This window comes from Lipotes vexillifer, unplaced genomic scaffold (genome assembly GCF_000442215.2).
Source record: "Lipotes vexillifer unplaced genomic scaffold, Lipotes_vexillifer_v1.1 scaffold253, whole genome shotgun sequence".
Lineage (NCBI taxonomy): Eukaryota > Metazoa > Chordata > Mammalia > Artiodactyla > Lipotidae > Lipotes > Lipotes vexillifer.
The window spans coordinates 1095216-1115488 of NW_006780322.1; the positions used below are offsets into that span (position 1 = coordinate 1095216).

At 34.1% G+C, this 20273-nt stretch overlaps 1 protein-coding gene across 1 annotated transcript in view; it reads left to right on the top strand.

Moving 5' to 3' along the window:
* The window catches only part of EXOC6B (exocyst complex component 6B), a 688324-nt gene that overhangs the window by 270454 nt on the left and 397597 nt on the right, over positions 1–20273 (top strand). The window contains exon 8 of the mRNA XM_007453376.1: positions 7948–8016. Within this exon, the coding sequence (XP_007453438.1) occupies positions 7948–8016 (69 nt within the window). The remainder of the gene's footprint in view (positions 1–7947; positions 8017–20273) is intronic.

The following is a 20273-nucleotide window of genomic DNA, read 5'->3' on the forward strand; positions in this document are numbered from 1 at the left end:
CTAATCATATAACACAAAATAGTTTCAGAATTTCTATGCATGTGTCACTAAAAGCAGTAAACTTATTAAGATCAAGATTTCTTTGCAGTTCTTCTCATCTTACAATACAGTGGAGCTATATAGTTCAGAGTATTTTGTTCAGATGTTTCTTGGCTATTCTATTTTCTCGTGTGTGATTGTTACCAAATTTATATATTCTTAGGTTCATTTGTTTCTTTTGTGTTATTTTTGGGGTTCCCCATCCTTATTAATTTAATTTTTTTGACTATGTAAAATATGAACATGGTTCAAAAGGCAGAACTATGTAAGAAGATATGTTCAGTGAAATCCCATTTTCCTCTTTATCTCTCCCTTCCTGATCCTACCCACTCTTTGTAAATAATCAGTATTTTGTGTTTGTGGTGTGTGTACTTACCCTTTCTCATACCTTACACAACATTAATAGCATCATACATATATATTTTTTGTACTTTGTTTTTTCACTTGAAAATATATCCTGAAAATAGTAATTTTCATATCACTTCATAGAAATCATTCTCATTCTATTTTTATTGCCAAATTGTACTCTGTTATTTGAATGAACCATAGTTTATTCAGCCAATTTCTTATATGTAAGCATTTAATGATTTCCAATCTTTTCCTATGAAAGTGTAGTGTCTCTACTACATAGCTATTTGAATTAGCTTAACAAAATAATGACAAAATCAAGTACTGGCTGGGTGCTGAACAAATTAAATATTGCTGTGAAAATGCAAAATGGTACAGTCAGTTTGGAAAACACCCTGTTAGTGTATTGTAAAGGTGAACATACACTTACCATATGACCCCAGCACTCTGACTCCTAGGAATTTACCCATTATATTCACACAATAACCTCTACCTGAATGTCTGTAACAACTTTATTCCTACATTGCCAGAAAGTAGAAGCAACCCAAGTGTCCTCCAATGAGTGGAGGGATAAATGAACCGTGGTATATCCATAATTAGAGTATCATTCTGAAATAAAAAGAAGTGAACTATAGATACATGAAACAACATAAATGAATCTCAAATGCATTATGCTAAATGAAAGAAGCAAGATTCAAATGCTACATATGGTATGAGTCTATTTATATGACATTCTTGAAAAGGCAAAACTCTAGGGACTAAAAATGGATCAGTGTTTGTCAAGGGCTGAGCATTAGGGAACAATTTGACTACAAAGGGGCATGAGGGAAATTTTGGGGTTGGTGGAGCCCTTTTTTAAAATCTAGATTGTGATAGTGATTACAGGACTATATGGATTTTTTTAGAACATACAGAGTTGTTCACTAGAAAGGATGGATTTTACTGTATGTAAAACACCTTAAAACCTAAAAAAAGTTTCATAATAAACCCCAAAACCTGAGAATTGTTTTCCATATAGTTGGAGATGTTTCTTCAGGGTAGGTTTCTAGATTGTTGATTCAAGGGGTAAATGCATATGTAGTTTTGTTAGATAATGTCAAATTGTGCTCCATAGAGGTTGTAACATTTTCTATACCTCCACCCTACCAGCAGTGTATGAGGTGCCTATTTTCTTATAGCTTCCTTGAGACCATTTTGTTAAGTTATTGAATTTTTCCAGTTGCATAAATGAGAAATGGTATAGTTTGAGTTTGCATTCCTTTTACTGTGGGTGAAATGTAGTATCTGATAAGTTTGAGAGCTATTTGTATCTTTTTTCCCCAATAAACTATCTGCTCTTTTTTTTTTGCCCATTTTTTTCTAATGATTTTGGGTTTTTTTCCCTTCAATTTTTATGATTTCCTTATATATTAGGGATATTAGTTCTTTATCTATAATACCTAATTCTACCTAATTTTGATCACCTTAACTTTTCCTTCTCTTAGAACTTTTTATATTTAATACCATATTCGTGCTAAATTTCCTTTTTGCCTAATAGTTTAGAGTTTCTTAGCATATAGTAGACCATTGTTAAATAAAGACCAGTTGAATTTTTATTTCCTAAGTGCTGAGGTTCAAGCAGAGAATTCTTGAGGGACCCTCATTTAATTTTGGCCACAAGGTTTTTTGTAATGTCTCAGTAAGGAGAAATGCTGATATTTTTCCTGATTTCTTCTGTTTAGTGCAAGTACTTGAGTAAATTAAGTGGTAATCTACTGAGGGATTTCTCAGGAAGAATTCTAATAATTTGTGAGAAGCTCAATAGAAAAATACTGTACTTTTTAGGATAGGGCTCTGGTCAGGGTATTCTTATATGTTTAAAAGCTTAGAAAATTTTTTATACTTAGCCAATTCTAGTCACTTAGAATCCTGTGCCTTCTAGTTTGTGTGTCTGTGGTGTTTAGTCCAGCTTTATTAAAGCTTATGTCCAGATGAATTCTACCCTTCTTTTCTCTGAAATTTGAAAGTCAAGTAGTTCAGAAAAGTACACTGGTAAAAAATGTTTGATGGGTATTTTCTGGCTTCCAAACATAATATGGGCAGTCAAATTAGATCCTCTGAATTCAGAGGCAATGCCCCTTTAGCTAATCATTTGTTGTTTTCTCCTTTGAGAAAAATGCCTGGTGCATTTTAATGACTTGAGATCCAACTAATTTTCAGAGATAGGCACCAAGTCCCTAGATTCATTTACCAATACCAAAATGCCAAAATGCCAAAATACTGTTTTAAGTGGTAATCAAAAGTATTTTCAAGATGGAGAATGATTCAAATAATTAGTGAGAAACATATCTAAATTCCTTGCAAACTTCTATCATACTCTTTTTGGAAGATCCACCTACTTTAAAAGGGTTCGTAAGAGAAAAATAAATGGCGTGTGTGTGTGTGTGTGTGTGTGTGTGTGTTTGTGTTTGTGTGTCTGTATCTCCTCGGACAGCTGTGTGAACAACAGAACTAGAGCACCTTAATGCATTTCTGTTTTCATGTACTGTCTTTATCAGCAGCCTAGGTAAATCTCTCTTAGTACATTTGCTACTCTTCTTGAGTGGAAGGAGACAAGTGATGGTTTCTCATACTCTATTCCCCTTTTCTAATGATGTGCTCACCCAGTAGTAAAGCAGGTAGATTTACCAGGTTGTTACCTACAGATACACTAATGAGCCTTTAAAGGTAGTGGAAAGAACTAACTTCTAACTCCTTTTTTTGGAAAATAAATATTAAATGAGTGTATCTGTTAAAACTTGAATGTCATTATTTTAAAATCAAAATCTCCTTTTTAAAAAAAAATTAACATTTTCCTTATCATATATGAGACGAACTTACCCACTAACCTTTCCATTTTCAGAAACTTCCTTTGACTTGAACTAAGATGTTTTAGAAAAGAAGAAAAACATATAAAAATCAGATCCTGATGTTTTGCAAGAATTTTCATAATCAGAAATACTCATGTTTCTTTTCTTCTTGACATCTAATATTCCCGTTTTTCCTCTGAATCTTTATATCTTCTCTAATGTATATTGTGTACAGAGGTTCAAAAGACTACTTTTTTCAGGGTGCTTTTCATTAATTCTATTTATAAATTTACTTTTCTTGCTTTGCATCATCCTCTGTCTGGACTCTTTTTGCCATCTATTTAGTGGCATCATGTGATAGCTGGTGTATTGATGGATGTAATGCTATTTAACAGCAAATAGTCTATAGACAATAATTAGGGAGTATTTCTTTGACTGAAGCTGTTAATATTTATCATAGGAATATAAGGTTGAAACAGACAGATTAGCCATATATATTGGTATCTAACAGTACACGATCTCTAGTGGGTATGTGAATGTTTAGTTGTCGAATGTAGTTGTTGCCTCCATGACGTCTGCCTACGGATGTTGTAGGACAGTCACCTGTAAATTCTTTTAACCGCTTATTATTACCTGTTATTTTAAAATATATCAAAGTTCTTTAAATTTATATAATATTATAATGCGCTCTCAGGCATAGATTTCTTAGGTACATAATCTAAAATTTTACCTACTATTTGCTCCTCCCTGAAAATAAAGAGGTTTGAGCTGGCAGCAGGCGCTCCATTCAGAAACCATATAGGGAATTAGGCAGCTGCTGTCCTTGGTGATGAAATCATTTCATGTGAATTCTTAGGAAAACAACTAGTTAAAAAAGCAGGATAATCTTAAGTATATTGTTTGTGGCTACTGTTGGTATGAAGATAGATCTATCTGAACTAGAAAAATACAGACTCCAGTATCTTAATGTCTTGAGTTCCTGACTGCCATGCAGAGGAAATGTTTAACTATTTTAATCATGTTTCTGTATCTCAGAAAGAAAGCCCTTATGAGAGGAAATGACAATGTCCTACCACAAAGTTATCTCGTATCAGTTATAGTCTCAGTCGATAATGATTTGTCAAACTGGGACATGTGTTAAATGCAAGGGCTGTGTTATTTACTTTGGAAAGGAAAAATTAGATGAAGCTGATAAAGACGGAGTCATGGCTTTTGTTAGGAGACAGAAACCATTAGAGGCAGTCATTGTTAGCTTAGGAAAGTGTCCTTGGACCCCTCCCTCTGCCCCAGCTGAAACCTAAACCTGCTTGGATCGTTCTTTGCAAGCTGAGGGGAGGCAGGGGCAATGGAGACGAAGAATGAAGACAGCTCTGACAGAGATGTAGCATTTTTTAAATAGGGAGCAAAATGTGGACCTGGAAGTAGACTATTTATGTGAGTTAGGAAACATTGCCTTTTGTTCTAGTACTCCTTCCCCACTCCCATTTATTTAGGTTTTTGAAAGTTCACTTCTTATCCTTTCAAACGTGTAGCATTCCTTCACGTACAGTGTGTGTTGCTCTCCTCCTCCCACCTTTCTGAAGATGTAAGTGATTCTTTTTCATTAGTGGAAGCAGAGAAAACACATCTAGCTCAAAGCAACATGAGTCAGTGCATGCTTTACATACCTTTCTTCTCACAGCACTCTTCTGGGTTCCTCACAGTGTTCCTAGTGTTCCTCACAGAAGGGAGCACGGAGGAAAAATGATTTCTAAACAGTAGGCTGTTTGGAGGGTGGAAATAAAGTTTGCCCCATTCTGCTCCTTTTTGTCTAGATTTCTGTGTACCACTTTCAAAGCAGGAAAGCATGTGCTTAGGAGGGCTTAACTGGATTATGATTTCAGAGGCTAAGAAATAGCAGAGCCAGTACTTCCAGGTCAGAGTACTTTAAACAGTTTGAAGCTGAATATGATGATGTCAAGACAGCCTCATAGAGAATAGGTTTGATAAATATTTGGTGGAGGTGACAGGAAAAGCCTTTGTCTCCTCTCTAATTATATTTATTTGGCCCAGATAAACCAGTCTTCTTCAGAACATTAGTAAAGGGCCCCATTAGGTTATTTGTCACAGATTTCTGGGGAAACTGTCCCCTAATGTGAATGTTCATTCTGTAAGGATGGGTCTGACTTGTGAAAGGACCAAGGCTCTGTCTGAGCAATGGTTAGAAGCAGTTTCCTTTTGAATGAAACCATGGCTCTGAGTTCAAAGCAAAACAAAATAAATAAACTGCATGAAGAAGAGCATATAAACAAAGTTGTGATGAAATTTGTTTAAAATTAGGTAAAGTTTTCTTAAACTTTTTTAAAGTATATATTTCTAAAAAATAACTTTATAATCATTAATTATAAATAAAGGGAAAAAGTTTCATTTTCTATACAGATCAAAAAAATTTTTTAATGCATTTCTTTCTTGTCTTTTTTATATGCACATGTAATTTTTAGGTAATTTAAATACTATTGTAAATATAATTTAATGGAAATTTTCTATTGTTTCTTCTTTTGAGATTGTTTTCCACTTAGCTCTAGTTTTCACCAGTAGGCTCTGGTCTTCTGGAAAGATAAAATAAATTTCCTTGAAATCTCCACTTCATACAGGAGCGACTGTAAAGGTGCTTTAATGTTGTGGTCATTTCAAATAAGAAGGCCTGAAATGATCACCTGCTGCCTCTTTTTGTGTTAAGATGAAAATGAGTATCCATTGTACTCTTAAAGTTAGAAATTTTACATGCTTTTTAGTCGTACTTTTCTTTACCTACATGGTGCCCATCTGTCCATAAAATGTTTTTCTCAGTAATTTGGCAATGCTCACTAACTGTTTCTTTCTCTTTTTTCTTTTTGGCCGCACCACACGGCATGTCGGATCTTAGTTCCCCGAACAGGGATCGAACCCATGCCCCCTCCATTGCAAGCGTGGAGTCTTAAGCACTGGACCACCAGGGAAGTCCAATGCTTACTAACTTTTCTAAATGCCTTTTTTTTTTTTTAAAGGGAAACTATGCTTTGGCCATGGTGTAGGATCTTAAGCACCTTATCATCTTTGGATTCACAAAAAGTTTTGTTTTGAGTGCTTACAGAGTGTATACTGTATAGAGTGAGGTTCCCAAACATAGAGATTTAATCTCTACTCTCATGGATGCAAAGCAAATGAACAGAATAGTCAATAAACTTGAACCAATATACAGAGAGATGTGATGGTTTTGGAGGGAGAAGAAAGTAGGTATTGTACTGTTGAATTGCAGAATGAGTAGGTTTCATTAGGAACAGCATCTTGATGAAGAATCTGTTACCTAAAGAAGATATGAGGCTTACTTTATGAAGTAAAGGAAACTGACCTTGTAATCATGAATCAGCCCAACCCAATTTAGATGTGCCTGCTGCCTATATTCTGATGAATGATACAGTTAACTAGTGTTACAGTAAAAACTTTAGTTAGGTCTTTATTTTGACTACTGTATTTCTTTATGTAATTTTGTCTTCTTTGTTATTTTGTTTAATATTTGCTTTCATTGTTTCCTTTTATTCTTGTTAAATTTCTGTGGGTCAACTGGATAGTTTTTTTTTTTCAGATGAGGAAATTGAGGTCAAAATAAAGTGTGACTTATTCATCGTCACGATTGTAACAAATCAGTTTTAGCACTGTGACTATACTGCAGTTCTTACCTGATGTTTTTTGTTTTACTTTCTCTCTTTTTTTTTTTTTTTTTTTTTTTGCATTACGCGGGCCTCTCACTGTTGTGGCCTCTCCCGTTGTGGAGCACAGGCTCCGGACACGCAGGCTCGGCGGCCATGGCTCACGGGCCCAGCCGCTCCGCGGCATGTGGGATCTTCCCGGACCGGGGCACGAACCCGTGTCCCCTGCATCGGCAGGCGGACTCTCAACCACTGCGCCACCAGGGAAGCCCTACTTTCTCTTTTGATGTCTAGGATTAATCTGTGTGCATTGTTCTTATTACAATTTGTTGATATTACTCTAGGTTTGGTTTTCCATTCATTATCTTACTTTTAAAAATATAGGGACTTCCCTGATGGCGCAGTGGTTAAGACTCTGAGCTCCCAATGCAGGGGGCCCGGGTTCGATCCCTGGCCAGGGAACTAGATCCCACATGTGTACTGCAACTAAGGAGCCGGCGAGCCATAACTAAGGAGTCTGCAAACCACAACTAAGGAGCCCGCCGGCTGCAACTAAGACCTGGCACAACTAACTAACTAACTAAAATTAAAAAAAAAAAATCATCTCCCTCTCTTCCTGGCATATTTCTGTATTTTGATTGCATGCTGACTTAAATATTCACTGATTCTTGTGCCCTTCAGAAGTTGCCTGGCAGGCCATTCAAGTGGCAAGTTTTGTTTTTGACCACTGGAACTTAGTTTTTTTATGTAGAGTACCATGTATCTAAGAAGACAAAGTCAAGTTAGCAAAGTCACATTTCCACCTTTTTCTTTTCCTTCTTTTTCCTGCAGCCTCCAAATGTGTCTTTAAAAGCAGATGCGGGACCAGTTACACCTGTTTCTGTTCTGTGTCCCAACCTTGGTGATATCCTCATTGCTTATTAATGCCGTGGCTGAAATGCCAAAACTAGGTGTCTGGAAGCATACTTTTTTTTTTTTTTTTAGCACTTGAGTATTAAAAATGAGTGCAGTTGCTCTTAATAGCCTTGTTTGAATATTTTATGACAATCTTGGTTGTTTTGCAGGTACCTGGGGCCCAAGATTTGGTTGATTTCTCTCCTGTTTATCGATGTCTACACATATATTCTGTCCTGGTGAGTCTTTATCTGGCTCTGCCCAATAAAAATCTATATTGAATTCAAAACTCTGCATTCTCATATTTGATAGTTTTTCTGTTTAGTATTAAGAGTAAGGGATAAGGAACTGTTACTTAAGAAGTATCAATTATTAAAAAAATAATTCTTTCTTTTCTTCTTGAATCTTTTATTTATGTTTGCCATGTGATATGCTACAGCTAGTAATGTTAATTTCTATCAATCATCAACAGATTATTAGATTATACCTAGAAATAGTGACACACAAATTCAGATTTCTATTCTTAATTTAATAATGTAGTTATTTATATAACAATAGGCTATCTTTGCATATTAAAATAATATTTGTAAAAACTGTTTGCTTTATCATTTCTGATAATTCTTCCTTTGTCATATAACACATATGGGAAGAGGAACCTCTCTGGGGAGAAATATTATGGGTATTAATGGGATTCTAAGAAAGGCGCTTTCTCCTTCTTGGTAGTACACCTACATGCAGACACACAGATACATACGGTCAATAAAAAAATTAAACTATGAAGCTAAAGTATCATCAAAGGCAAATTGATGAGAGAAGTCCATTATCGATACATTTTATAGCAAAGTTCAGTGAAACTTCTATCATGTTGTTTTTAGTATATTTGAATATGTCTTATTGCCCAGTGTGTTATCCATTTTCTTTCCTTGTATATTTACCGTAGTTTCACTTAGTCATTACTCCAGATGGTTTGGGTGGACGTTATGGCCTGAAGTATATTTGGTGATCTCCAGTAGTTTGAGAAAAGAACTGATAGTTTCTTCTCCTCTCTGCTCCTTCCTCCTCCCACTTCTCCTTGCTCTCTGCTTCCCTCTTGCCCTCTCCCTCTTTTCTCACTCTCTATTTCTTCTCTCCATGTATCATTCTTGCTATATAAAATGAAGCAAGATATAGATAAAATTGTATCAAAGCATCTAAAATAAGTCACAGTTTCTTTTCAATATCATGTACAGAGAGTTAAATAAATTATAAACATCTTGTTTGTGACACACTCTTTTCATCATTTCATACAAGGCCCCTGTTGTATTTTATCTTATGTTTTTTCCATTCATCCCATGTCCATAAGCCCATTTGTCTCTCATCCCCAAGTATACTAACTTTAATATGTTTAATATATGATCATGGTTGTGTTTGTGTCCTTGAAAAATATATAGTGACTTGTATATGTATTTGTTTTTAACTTATTCAGATAGTATTGTCTTATGGACCTAGTTCTATTTCTTATATCTTTTGCTTAGCACTGTTTTTAATATCTGTCCTCCTTATAGTCTGTATATCTAGTTCATTGCCTCCCACTTAAATGTGATAGTTAATTGATGGTTTGTATTTGCTGTATTTAATTATCTATTACTTTAGTGATAACACTTAAATTGCGTATAATATTCTGCTGTAACAAATAGTACCCTCTTATGGACTGGTGTGTAAGTTTCTATGTTTTCTATACGTAGGCATGAAATTCTTGGGTTATAAGGTATATGTATCAATATAATATTTAATTTCACCAATTTCTAATTTCTGCTAACCTGATGGATATTGATATCATTTTAATTTGCATTTCTCTGATGACTGGTAACATTATGCTTCTCTCTATAGACTTATTAATCATTTAAGATTTTTATTCTCTGAACGGCCTACTTTTGGTCTTTGTTCAGTTTTTTTAATTGGATTTCTTGTTTATGTCTTTTCTGTTTGCCGGAAAGAGACATTTCAGAAATTCTTCCAATATTGTAGATATTAACAGTTTAAGATATTACAGATACCTTTTTTCCAGTTTGCCACCAGATTCTAAACTATGTCTGTGTTATCTTTTGTGAAACAGAACTCTTTGATTTTAATATAATCAAGTCAATCAGTATTAACCTTATAATCTGTACTTTCTGATTCTTGTTTTTAAAGAATCCTTCTCTCTTTCAAGGTCATAGAGCATTCCTCTTCCATTACCTTTAACATTTTATCATTCACATTTTGATTTTGATCCATCTTGTTTTCACTGCTGTATGTATAGGTATGAGGTAGGGGTCCAACTCAAATGTTTTCTATGTGATGAATTCAGTTTTATTAATCCCATCTATTACATAATCTGTACATCACTCAGTAATTCCTGGTAGTACATCTGGCATACACTAAATATTCATATTTATGTGAATCTGTTTCTCAGCTCTATAGTTTGTTATATTTGGTTTTGTAATATATCTACATATATAGTAAAAGAAGTACCTTCTCATTTTTCCTCTTTTAAATTGCTTTCACTATTTATAGGACTTTATTTTTCCATATATATTTTATAGTCAGTTTGAGTTTATAAGAAAAAATTTCTTAGAATATTTGTTTGAATCAATTGAATTTATAGATAAGTTTTGGGAAGAAGTGACCACTTTATAATGGTAAGTTATCCCATTTGTGGAAGAATAAGATCTACTTTAAAGTTATTTAATTAAGATGTTTTTCTATGTTAATAGCCTTGGGCATTAACAAGGCTTAACAAGAAAATGCTTATAGTTTTTGTTGCTATTTCTACTTTATTTTCTAATATTATTGCTGATATTGAGAAACACTATTGATTTTTGTAAGTTAACCTACATCTGACAACCTGCTCAACTCTTTTGCTAGTTATTATAGTTTGTTTTATGATAGGTTTTCTGTGTAGTTGATCATAATATATGCAGATATTGAATTTGTTTCTTTTCTTCCTAGCCATATATCTCTTTGTTCTTATCGTGCTGTTGTATTGACCAGGATCATCATTACTTTGTTGTTTAGTAAAAGTGATAGTGGACATCCTTCTCTGTTTTCTAATTTCAAAGAGAAAGTATCTAAAGTTTCTCCATTAACTTGATGTTTGCAATAGGATTTTGGTAAATATTCTTTATCTAGTTATTCCTAGACTTCTTATCATTTTTTATAAAACCATAAATGAGTACTGAATTTTATTGAGTTTGTTTTCCAAATATACTGATATGATGCTATGGTTTTTATCCTTTAATTCATGAAGGTGATGGATTTCATTGATAGATATTTCTGATATTAAACAATCGTTGCATTCCTTAGATAAATCCAACTTGATGAGGATGTATTACTGCCTCTTTTTTTTAACACCTTGTGGAATTCAACTGCTTTTTGTTTATTTATTTTATTTTTAACCTTTTTTTGTGTTTCTGTTTATGGCCATAGTTTTCTTTTCTTTTCTTCTCTTTTTTTTTTTTTTTTGCATTGTCTTTATGTGGTTTGTAAGTCAGTGTTATTTTAACCTCATTAGAATTGTTGAACATTCTTCCCTTTTTTCTATTTTATAAAATGATTTGTATAAGACAGAAGTTATCTATTTATTGAAAGTTGAATAGAAATCACATATGCAGTAATACACATTTTTCCTTTGCCACGTACTTCCCTCTCCTTTCTCCCTTATTATCTTTCTTCCATGCTCCATGATTTTGTTTAGTCTCTTCAATAGTATGTATGGTTAAAGAACCATATTTGCTCATATAAAGTTTTATAAGCCTCATAATTGCAAAATCCAAGTGCATATTTCCTCTCAAATAGTGTAAAGTCTTGAAAATGGGTAGTTGGTTTAGTTTAATGCTATATCCTCAGTACTTACAACAGTACTTAGTGTAGGTATTCAATAAATATTAGTTGAATGAATAGATAAATAAGTGGTACCTAAAGATGGATAAGTCAAGGACTTATGCTTTTACAAAACTATAATATATCAGGAAAGAAGTTACAACCTTTGAATGACTATAATATGACAGCAGTATATCATCACTGTGTGTATGCTAGTTTTTTAAGCTTTATTAAGATGTAATGATATAGAAAATATAACAAATTTTCCTCAAGTGAGAACTCTAGTAGTGATTCATAAGAGTACTGAGGTAATTTATTTGCACACTAGTGGTGTTAAGCAAGTCACCCAAACCTTAGCTTTCTCATGTATAAAATGCAATAATAATTACCACTTAGTGCAGTTATAGATATTGTATGAATGGTGCCTATCTCTGGCACATAGTTGGCATTTAATAAATGGTAGTTAATATGGCAAAAATTATGTGTCTCTGATGCAGTCATTAGACCTGTTATTGGTATTTTTCAAAGTATATGACAAAGTGTAGACATGTTGATAGAGGTTGTAGTTTCTGCCATTAACATGCAAAGTTTATCAATTATTTAAAATTCACACATTCTTAAATACACAAAGCCTATATAATCTTAAATTGTGAGGACAAAACAGGGAGACCGTAAACTGCCCACTTCAAAATAAATTCTATACACTGGTATTCAATAATATTGAAATATTTATTGTTCATAAATTTTAAAGCATTGTTTATATGGCAGAAACAGGCCTCTTCCCCCAATCATAACGTTTCTTGAGTTTTGAAGAAACACCCTATCTCAACTAGGGTGATAAGAACTCAACTCTATTTTTTCTGGAGTACATGTTTATTTTTTAGATGTCGCTGTTCCATTCCTATAGGGAATTTAAGTAAGAACTCAAATATCTCATGTTCTAAAGTGAGGGCCACAGCATGTATAACTTCTAGGGTTGACCTTTCACAGCTTTTTGGGGGCAGTAATTTATCACTTTTCTGTATTTGTTTCCCCATTCTCAAATCACTAATTTGTATTATTGTATAATGAAAGATAGCTCCTCATAATATTAATGACAAAGATATTTAATATAAATATTCATAACATAAATATTTTCTTATTTCCTAATATTAACATTAGGCTTTAAGAAGAGATTTAGGAATAGAGAAATAGAGAAGCTTATTAGAGGACTGAGGAGAAAGTAATTTTTCTCTCTCTCATTCCTTTCCATTCCTATACTTGTCTCTACTTCTTTACTCTTCATTCTCCCATCAACCCAGGATATTTATCTTCTGTTCATACCACTACCCTGAATCTGTATCTTACTGGACTTTTCAGCTGCTTTTGACTTTGTTGACAGCTTACCACTTAAAACTCTTAATCCCTTCCTTTTTTCTCAATAACATATCCAGATCTCCAAATCTTGCAAATGTTACCTCTTAAATGTAGTTCTGCTTCATCCTCCCCTATCCTAAAATGATTGCCCTAGTGCAGATTTTCATCAGGATTATTGAAAACAGTCTCCTAAATGTTCTCCCTACCTTGTTTCATAACCCCCTCACTCACTTCTCACTGTAGTGTTAATAATCTATCTATCACACAAATCTGACCAATATTGTCTCCTTAAAATGCTCTAATTGGTCATCCGTGGAGTAAAATATAGAAGTATAGAAGAAGATACAGCACATGGAAGTACATATCCATGTCTGGTCTGCCATATTTCCTGCTGCTTACTACCGTGCTTTAATGATACTGAACTGCTTCCAGTTCTTTGAATGTACTATGTTATTTCATGCATCTCATCCTTTTTTCATGCTAGTCCTTCTGCCTGAATTACTATTCCCATTTCTGTTCTACTGATTCATATTTATTTCTTATTTATGTCCTCTAGCAAATTTTCCTGATGTTTCACTTTGAGCACAGTGGACCCTCTTCCTCTTTGCACTATTATAGGACTCAGTACATATTTACATTAGTGTTTACTGTATTATATCATTGTATTCTAAATAGGCATTCTTTTTCCTCAATAGACTATAAGCTTTTTTAGGGCAGGTACCATAGTTTATTCATTTTTTTTAGTCCTAGCACTTTGCACTTAGAATTAATAGTATATAATACTAAGTAAATGTTTGTTTTTTATTTTGAAAGATAGCTACCGTCCTTTTGACCTGCAAATGAATCCAGCATTCTAGTCTCAGTCAGTGTTATACAATATCAGAGCTGGGACTTATACAAGGGAAAACAGTTCTATTGGTGTCCAACGGAAGGATCATAACAGAAGTAACAAAAAGTTCTAATATTTGTCATTTACAATAGTGTTTATCTGAACTTTTGGCCTGGAGGATAACAAGGCACACTTTGAATAAACATGGCAATATTTATTATTTTTAGTGAAACCGACCTTCCATTCACCCCCCTTTTATGGCTGTGCTGCTTATAAATTCCCAAAGGATTATTTGAAAAATCCTACTTATATCTGCCAGCCTTATCAGTAGGGCAGGAGTTCACGTATTGTAACAGGAGGTCAGATTTCGGTCATGGTCTTATAGATGGGGCAAGCACCTGTAAATTCTTCCTTTGGTGACTAAAGTGAAGTACAATATCAAACAGGCTGTGAGACTTTTCTAGGAAGTGCTGAACTTTGTCAGGAAGGGCAAACTTTGGCAGAAGGAGGGGAGGGAAGAAAGTGAACAAGGGTCAGATAGTGGTTAATTGAGACTTGGTCCTTGATGTAGTAATACAAATGGAAGTGTGCAGGGCAAAGTTAGGTGTGTTTTATAGAATTGTTTTAAACAACTTATACTGTTTAAATCTTCCTGTACGGTTTGGAAATGGGCAGGTAAGGGACAGGATGTGAAGCATTTTACAGTCATTATAGATAATTTTTTTAGGAAGGGAGAAAATAACATAAAGTCAAAATTTTACTGGAAGGGGAATGACGAATAATAATAATCTGAAGTTCTTGTACATAGTGTAGTTGTAGTTAAAAAGATGGATGGACTATCTGTCTAATGAAGACAGAAACCAGTGTGTCTTACAGATTTTTAAAAAACTCTATCCAGTGATGTCAGCCATGTTAATGGGCTCCAAGCCTCGAACTCCAGTCAATTTGGACAAAGATTTGTATGTACTTTAAGCTTCTCTATTTACTATAACATTTTTCTGACTTTTCTCCAAATTTGCTGCTCACTCACCCTTCTGTCACTGAAAGGGTGTATATATGTCCCCTAACAAGGATCTTGGGTATCATTAAGAGATTGGGAGAGCAAACCTGTAAGTATAACTGTACCCCTAGCTTGTGCCTCATTTATGATCTTCTTGTGTTATATTGTTGTTAATGATCATCTGCTCATGAACAATTAAAAAAAATTCCCAGATTAAAAAATGTTGACAAATGTACACCTTTGATTTATGTACTTTTCTGCATGTGTGTTATACTATAATGAAAAGTTTACTTTAAAGATTTCTGACATCTTGGGTCTAGGGATAGCTATTATAGCAATATATGGATTTTTTCTTAGTAGGCAGAAACCCCTCAGTATTACATAAATCATCAGAACCTTAGTTTTATCTAATTCTCCTTCAGTCACTAAAGGACACTATGAAATATCCTAAGGTATAAGGAAAGAAGAATGTTGTTGTTCAGTGAATTCATTATTATAAAGACAATATAATACTGCAAGTACAGTATTTCTTTTAAACTTTCTTCAGCAAGAGGCCTCGAGAATTAGATGAGAGCTGTGAACCCTTTCCGCAGACAAAATGCACGTATATACATGCACCTGATATTTTGCTTAGAATTTCAGAGGCTTCCCTAACTCCTGAATCTTATCCATAGGCCTAGAAAGAAATCCTCGTCTAAAGGGAACTACAAGCTGAATTAGGTTTCAGGTATCTACTGACCATAGACCTATGCCCCAGAATAGTTTACCCCATTCCGTTTGAGTATCCCCTTTTATAAGCCTCCTAGGGACTCCCTACCACCTTGTCTTTTTCTTAGATTTGGAAACCTTGCCAAAATCTAAATTTAAAAGACTATTTCAAAGTGACCTTATTTCTTTGTCATAAATCTTTATTCCCTGGGACCATTATATATGGGCAAGCTGGTGACCTGTTTTTCTGGTAAGAGTAAGTTAGCCTCAGCATCTAAACTAATAGTTTTGTCCCCTGAATTCTTCTACTTAGAAGGGTTCAGAGCAGAGATTTAGAAATAATTATGAGAACTGGAGTTAGTAGTTTATCTCCCCGAATATTACTAACTGTGTTAAATTTCAGAATATTTTACCTCTTACTTGCGTTTAATAATATCTCTTTTTAAGTACTTGGCTATAATTAGGAGAGGTGAATAAGCAGAAGAGTTAGAATTTACCCACAATTTCTTTACAGTCCTTCATGATTATTGTTGAGGCAGGGGATGGGGAAGGTTGGGTGGGCAGTAATATTCCTGGAACATGTTTCTCCCTTTATAATCTGATATAATCCCTTTGCGATCTATTGGTATGGTCTGTACTGGCAGCTGGAAGAATTTACAAAATCCATCGTCATTAACTACAGATATAGCAAGGAAAGGATTTGGAGTGTGGAAAAAGGAAAAGATATTAGCAGTTCTAAGTGACATGAGTTTTCTGCAGTGTTAGGGGAATTACTTAATGAAATTACTTAAAGAACTTTGTGGTAACAATTGGCTATCATATAAAAGTACTTGGGGAATAAATATTTGAAGAGTCTAAGACACTATTGAAGTTTTCAATTAAAGAAAAATAATTAGTTTTGGCATTCTCAACGTTAGACTTCAAGATCCTTTTGAGTAGTGGTAGTTGAAGTGTTGTTTCTTATGCATGTATTTATAATAATATTATCTTGGATTTTATATAGTACTTTGTCCAGCAGTCTCATAGTGCTATACAAATTTGACTGCATTAAATGAGGAAAACATCTCACTTGGTAGAGACTAGCCTCACTCCAAAACAGTTCTTTTATTGCTACCAGAGGTAAGGTTGTAGGATTCTTATTTCTGTACTTTTATCAAAAGTCACTTTAGCTCTTTAATAACCAAGTAAATTTAGTAGCAAGAATTGGAACATAGACTTAAAGCAAATCTGAAGGATTGGGTATATTTTTGATGGTCAAATTTTTTGTTGTTGTTGTTAATTGATTTAAAAAAATGAGACCCCCTTTAAAAAAACGGCAAAACATCTCGGCTACATCTTGATTTTAAGATAGTTGATTGGCAAATGAAAAAAAAGATATTCATACATCAACTTCACATAGCTTTTGACAGTGCTTCTCAAAGACCATTAATCTGGCAGGGAATGCTAATAAATAAATAGAGCTCTGACTGATTTTTTTAGTGTTCATTAGAATTGTACTTTTACCATAGCCTAGTTTTTTTTCTAAAGCTATCCTGATTCTACTTTAAACAGAGACTTGATTTTTATTAATTTATATAACTGTAGTAAAAATCCATTATTTAAACGCTTTCAGTTTTTTACAAAGACACTTGAATGAACATTTAAATTTTGGTTTGGGTGTAAAATACAAGTGGGATCACTTACTACTCCAATGGTAGAAATTAAGACAAATGAGTAGGGCCTATATGCAAAATTCTAGATGCTTAGAGTTTGTGAATAAGGTGTTTTTTTTTTTTTCCCCCCCTTATTTGACATTTCCAAAGATGGTGGTACAGAGAGAGGGAAGCATCACTTGATTTTGCTGGTCACATGAAATTTGAAATTTTGGATATGGAATTTCAGCATTGCCAGAGGCAGATAGCTTAGTGATCTAGGTCTCCTTAAAGTTGTTTCTGGAGCTGTATTTCTGGGAAACACCACTTTCATCAGTTGATCTGTTTTTTTCTGTTTGAAAAAAGAGGAGGGGAGCCCTACTTCAGATGTCATTGAAGCTGTGTGTACTTTATTTCTGTCTTGAGATTTTTACAGTTCACACTATTATATTCGAGTATATTCTGAGAAGATCTGCAGAAAATGAACATGTTATATTTTATTCAAGCAAGCATTTCCTAATACAGTGAAAGATGTAAAGATGATCAGAATGTTTCCTGATCATCAAACTTTTTGATGATCAAAAAGTTTATAATTTAATGGATCTAGAGAAAATCTCCTTTGTAAGAGACTCTGAAGAGGCCTGTTTTTTTTTTTTTTTTTTAAATCTATCATGTTTATTTGGGAAATACGAAAAGAAAGATTGAACTTTTAATCAAAAAGCCTTCCTGAGAACCATAATTTGAAATGAGTAGGTACTATTTTCAAATCTTTATGTTGTTAGAACAGAGCTAGAAGCTTTCCTGATTGTTTCCATGGTGACCTTGAGTACTTCTGAGCAATAAGAATGTATTTTAAGTATTTTCTTTAGAGATATATATTTTTTTAATGTGGAAAGTTTTGCCCTGAAGTATTTGGTGACTCCTAGTCCATCTTTGACACTTAACAGATTGTCTCATCACTCTCCTGCCATATCTCACTGCCTCCTAGTTTTACTGACCTACCAGTGCCTGGTGAGGTTAGATAGGCATAAACATAGATCATAGAGAAAAGCTGAGGGTGAGATACTTTGTGCACTGCATTGATAAGGACACAGGAAAAGCCATTTATAGTGATAACTTTCCTGTAGTATGGGCTAATGGGCCCTGGTTTGTAGTAGCTGTAATCTAACTTTTTATAATTGTCATATTGCTCTTTTAACCTGGTGACCTTATTACCCATGGGCATACATACCATTTGGCTTTGAATAAAACAAGAGGCAAAAAAAAGTGATTAAAATTTTTTTTTTTCTAAACATGCTTGCATTTGTTTTTCAAAATGCTTACTTTGGGAACATTGAACTTCTCAAGTGTGCTTACTTTTTTTTAAACAAGAATATCTCACTTAAACAGCTTTAGATACCACAATAATATAACTATTTTTTAAGCCCTGACGAAATGAACAAGAAATAATTAACTTTCCGTATAATGCCCAGTAATCTTCCTAAACACAGTTGAAATCATGTCAAAACTGTGCTTTAAATACTTTAATTTTTTACTGTTCTCAGAATAAAGTAAACTTCTTAACTTGGTCTATATAGTTTTCCATATTGTATCCTTGGCTTATCTCTCTTACCTCCTTCCTAGTTGCTCCTTTCCTCCTTCCTGCTCATGGTCTATGCTCCAGGTGTACAGCCCCAGTGTTCTTTCATAATGATGCCTTTGCACAGGCAGTTCTTTCCTGAAACATACTTCATATTTTCTTTCTTTCTTTTGATGTTCCTATTAATTATGCCAAATTTCTTCATTGCTATGATCTCTGGATTTGGCATTTACAGTCTTCTCTCCCTCATCTCATATATCCATCCAGATCTCTTACATCTTTTTCTTCCTTTTCCTTTGTTTCTTGGTTGTGCCTGCCAGGATTTTAGTTGGTTTTCAGTTTTTAAATTTAAAATTTTAGGTTTTTTTTTTTTGTTTCCTTCTCTAAAATGCCTTCTATACTAGGTACTTAGTTTAATACATTGCCCCAATAGTTTTGGATGTTTGTGGGGGGCATAAATAACTGTTGCCGGAACCTTGTGATCTAAGCAAAAGGGCATGTAGGGAAGGAATTTCCTTTTGTTTTGTAGGGGAAATTTGGTCACTCACTTTTGTAAGCTGCATGTGCCAAAATGATCTTCTAATCAGAAACAAATACTGGAGATTGTGTTTTTCTGTGGTTGGTGGTACAAGCAGGTGTAATGAAGAGTTTGTTTTTAACGTATGACTGTAAATGATTTATTTTAAATTGTGGGGGATTTGAAAAGCTGAGTTTGAAACTGAAGTAGATTCTCTAACATTTTCTGATTCCAAAACTCAGACCACAATCTTGAGGTGAAGTAGTGTAGGGCTTTAACACTGGCATAGAAACTCAGACGCTTTGCCTCTCCACACCTCAGGGTTTCTTAGGGAGTGTAGGCAGAATTCATTTTAGTTCCTTTCTTCAGAGTCTTTAACTAGAGCTTCTGGAAATCTCAGAGTACTGTGTCATTCCCACTTCATAGAAGGAGCTTAACAAATAATTGTGGAATGAATGAATGAACAAATGAATTGTCAAAATACCTCAAGAAAATACAGTAAAAAATAGAGACCTATAAAAGGACTATAAAATATGCCACAGTCTAAGAAGATTTAGTTGTTTTGATTGAGAGTAATATAGTTAATTGATTTATTATATAGAGTGTTATTATTTAAGATTTGGGATTTCTTCTTGCCCTGAAACAAAGTGTAAGATGTGTTAATGTATTATTTTAGATGTGAAAAATGAGGTCATGTATGATGTTTAATGGTGATGTTTGTAGCAGTTCAGATTGTATTTGGTTACGTGTAACTAAAACCCAACTATAATGGTTTAAATGAATACAGAGGTTTTTTTTTTAATAAATTTATTATTTATTTATTTGTTTATGGCCACTTTGGGTCTTCGTTGCTGCACGCGGGCTTTCTCTAGTTGTGGCGAGCGGGGGCTACTCTTCGTTGTGGTGTGCGGGTTTCTCATTGCAGTGGCTTCTCTTGTTGTGGAGCACCGGCTCTAGGCACGCAGGCTTCAGTAGTTGTGGCATGCGGGCTCAGTAGTTGTGGCTTGCGGGCTCTAGAGCGCAGGCTCAGTAGTTG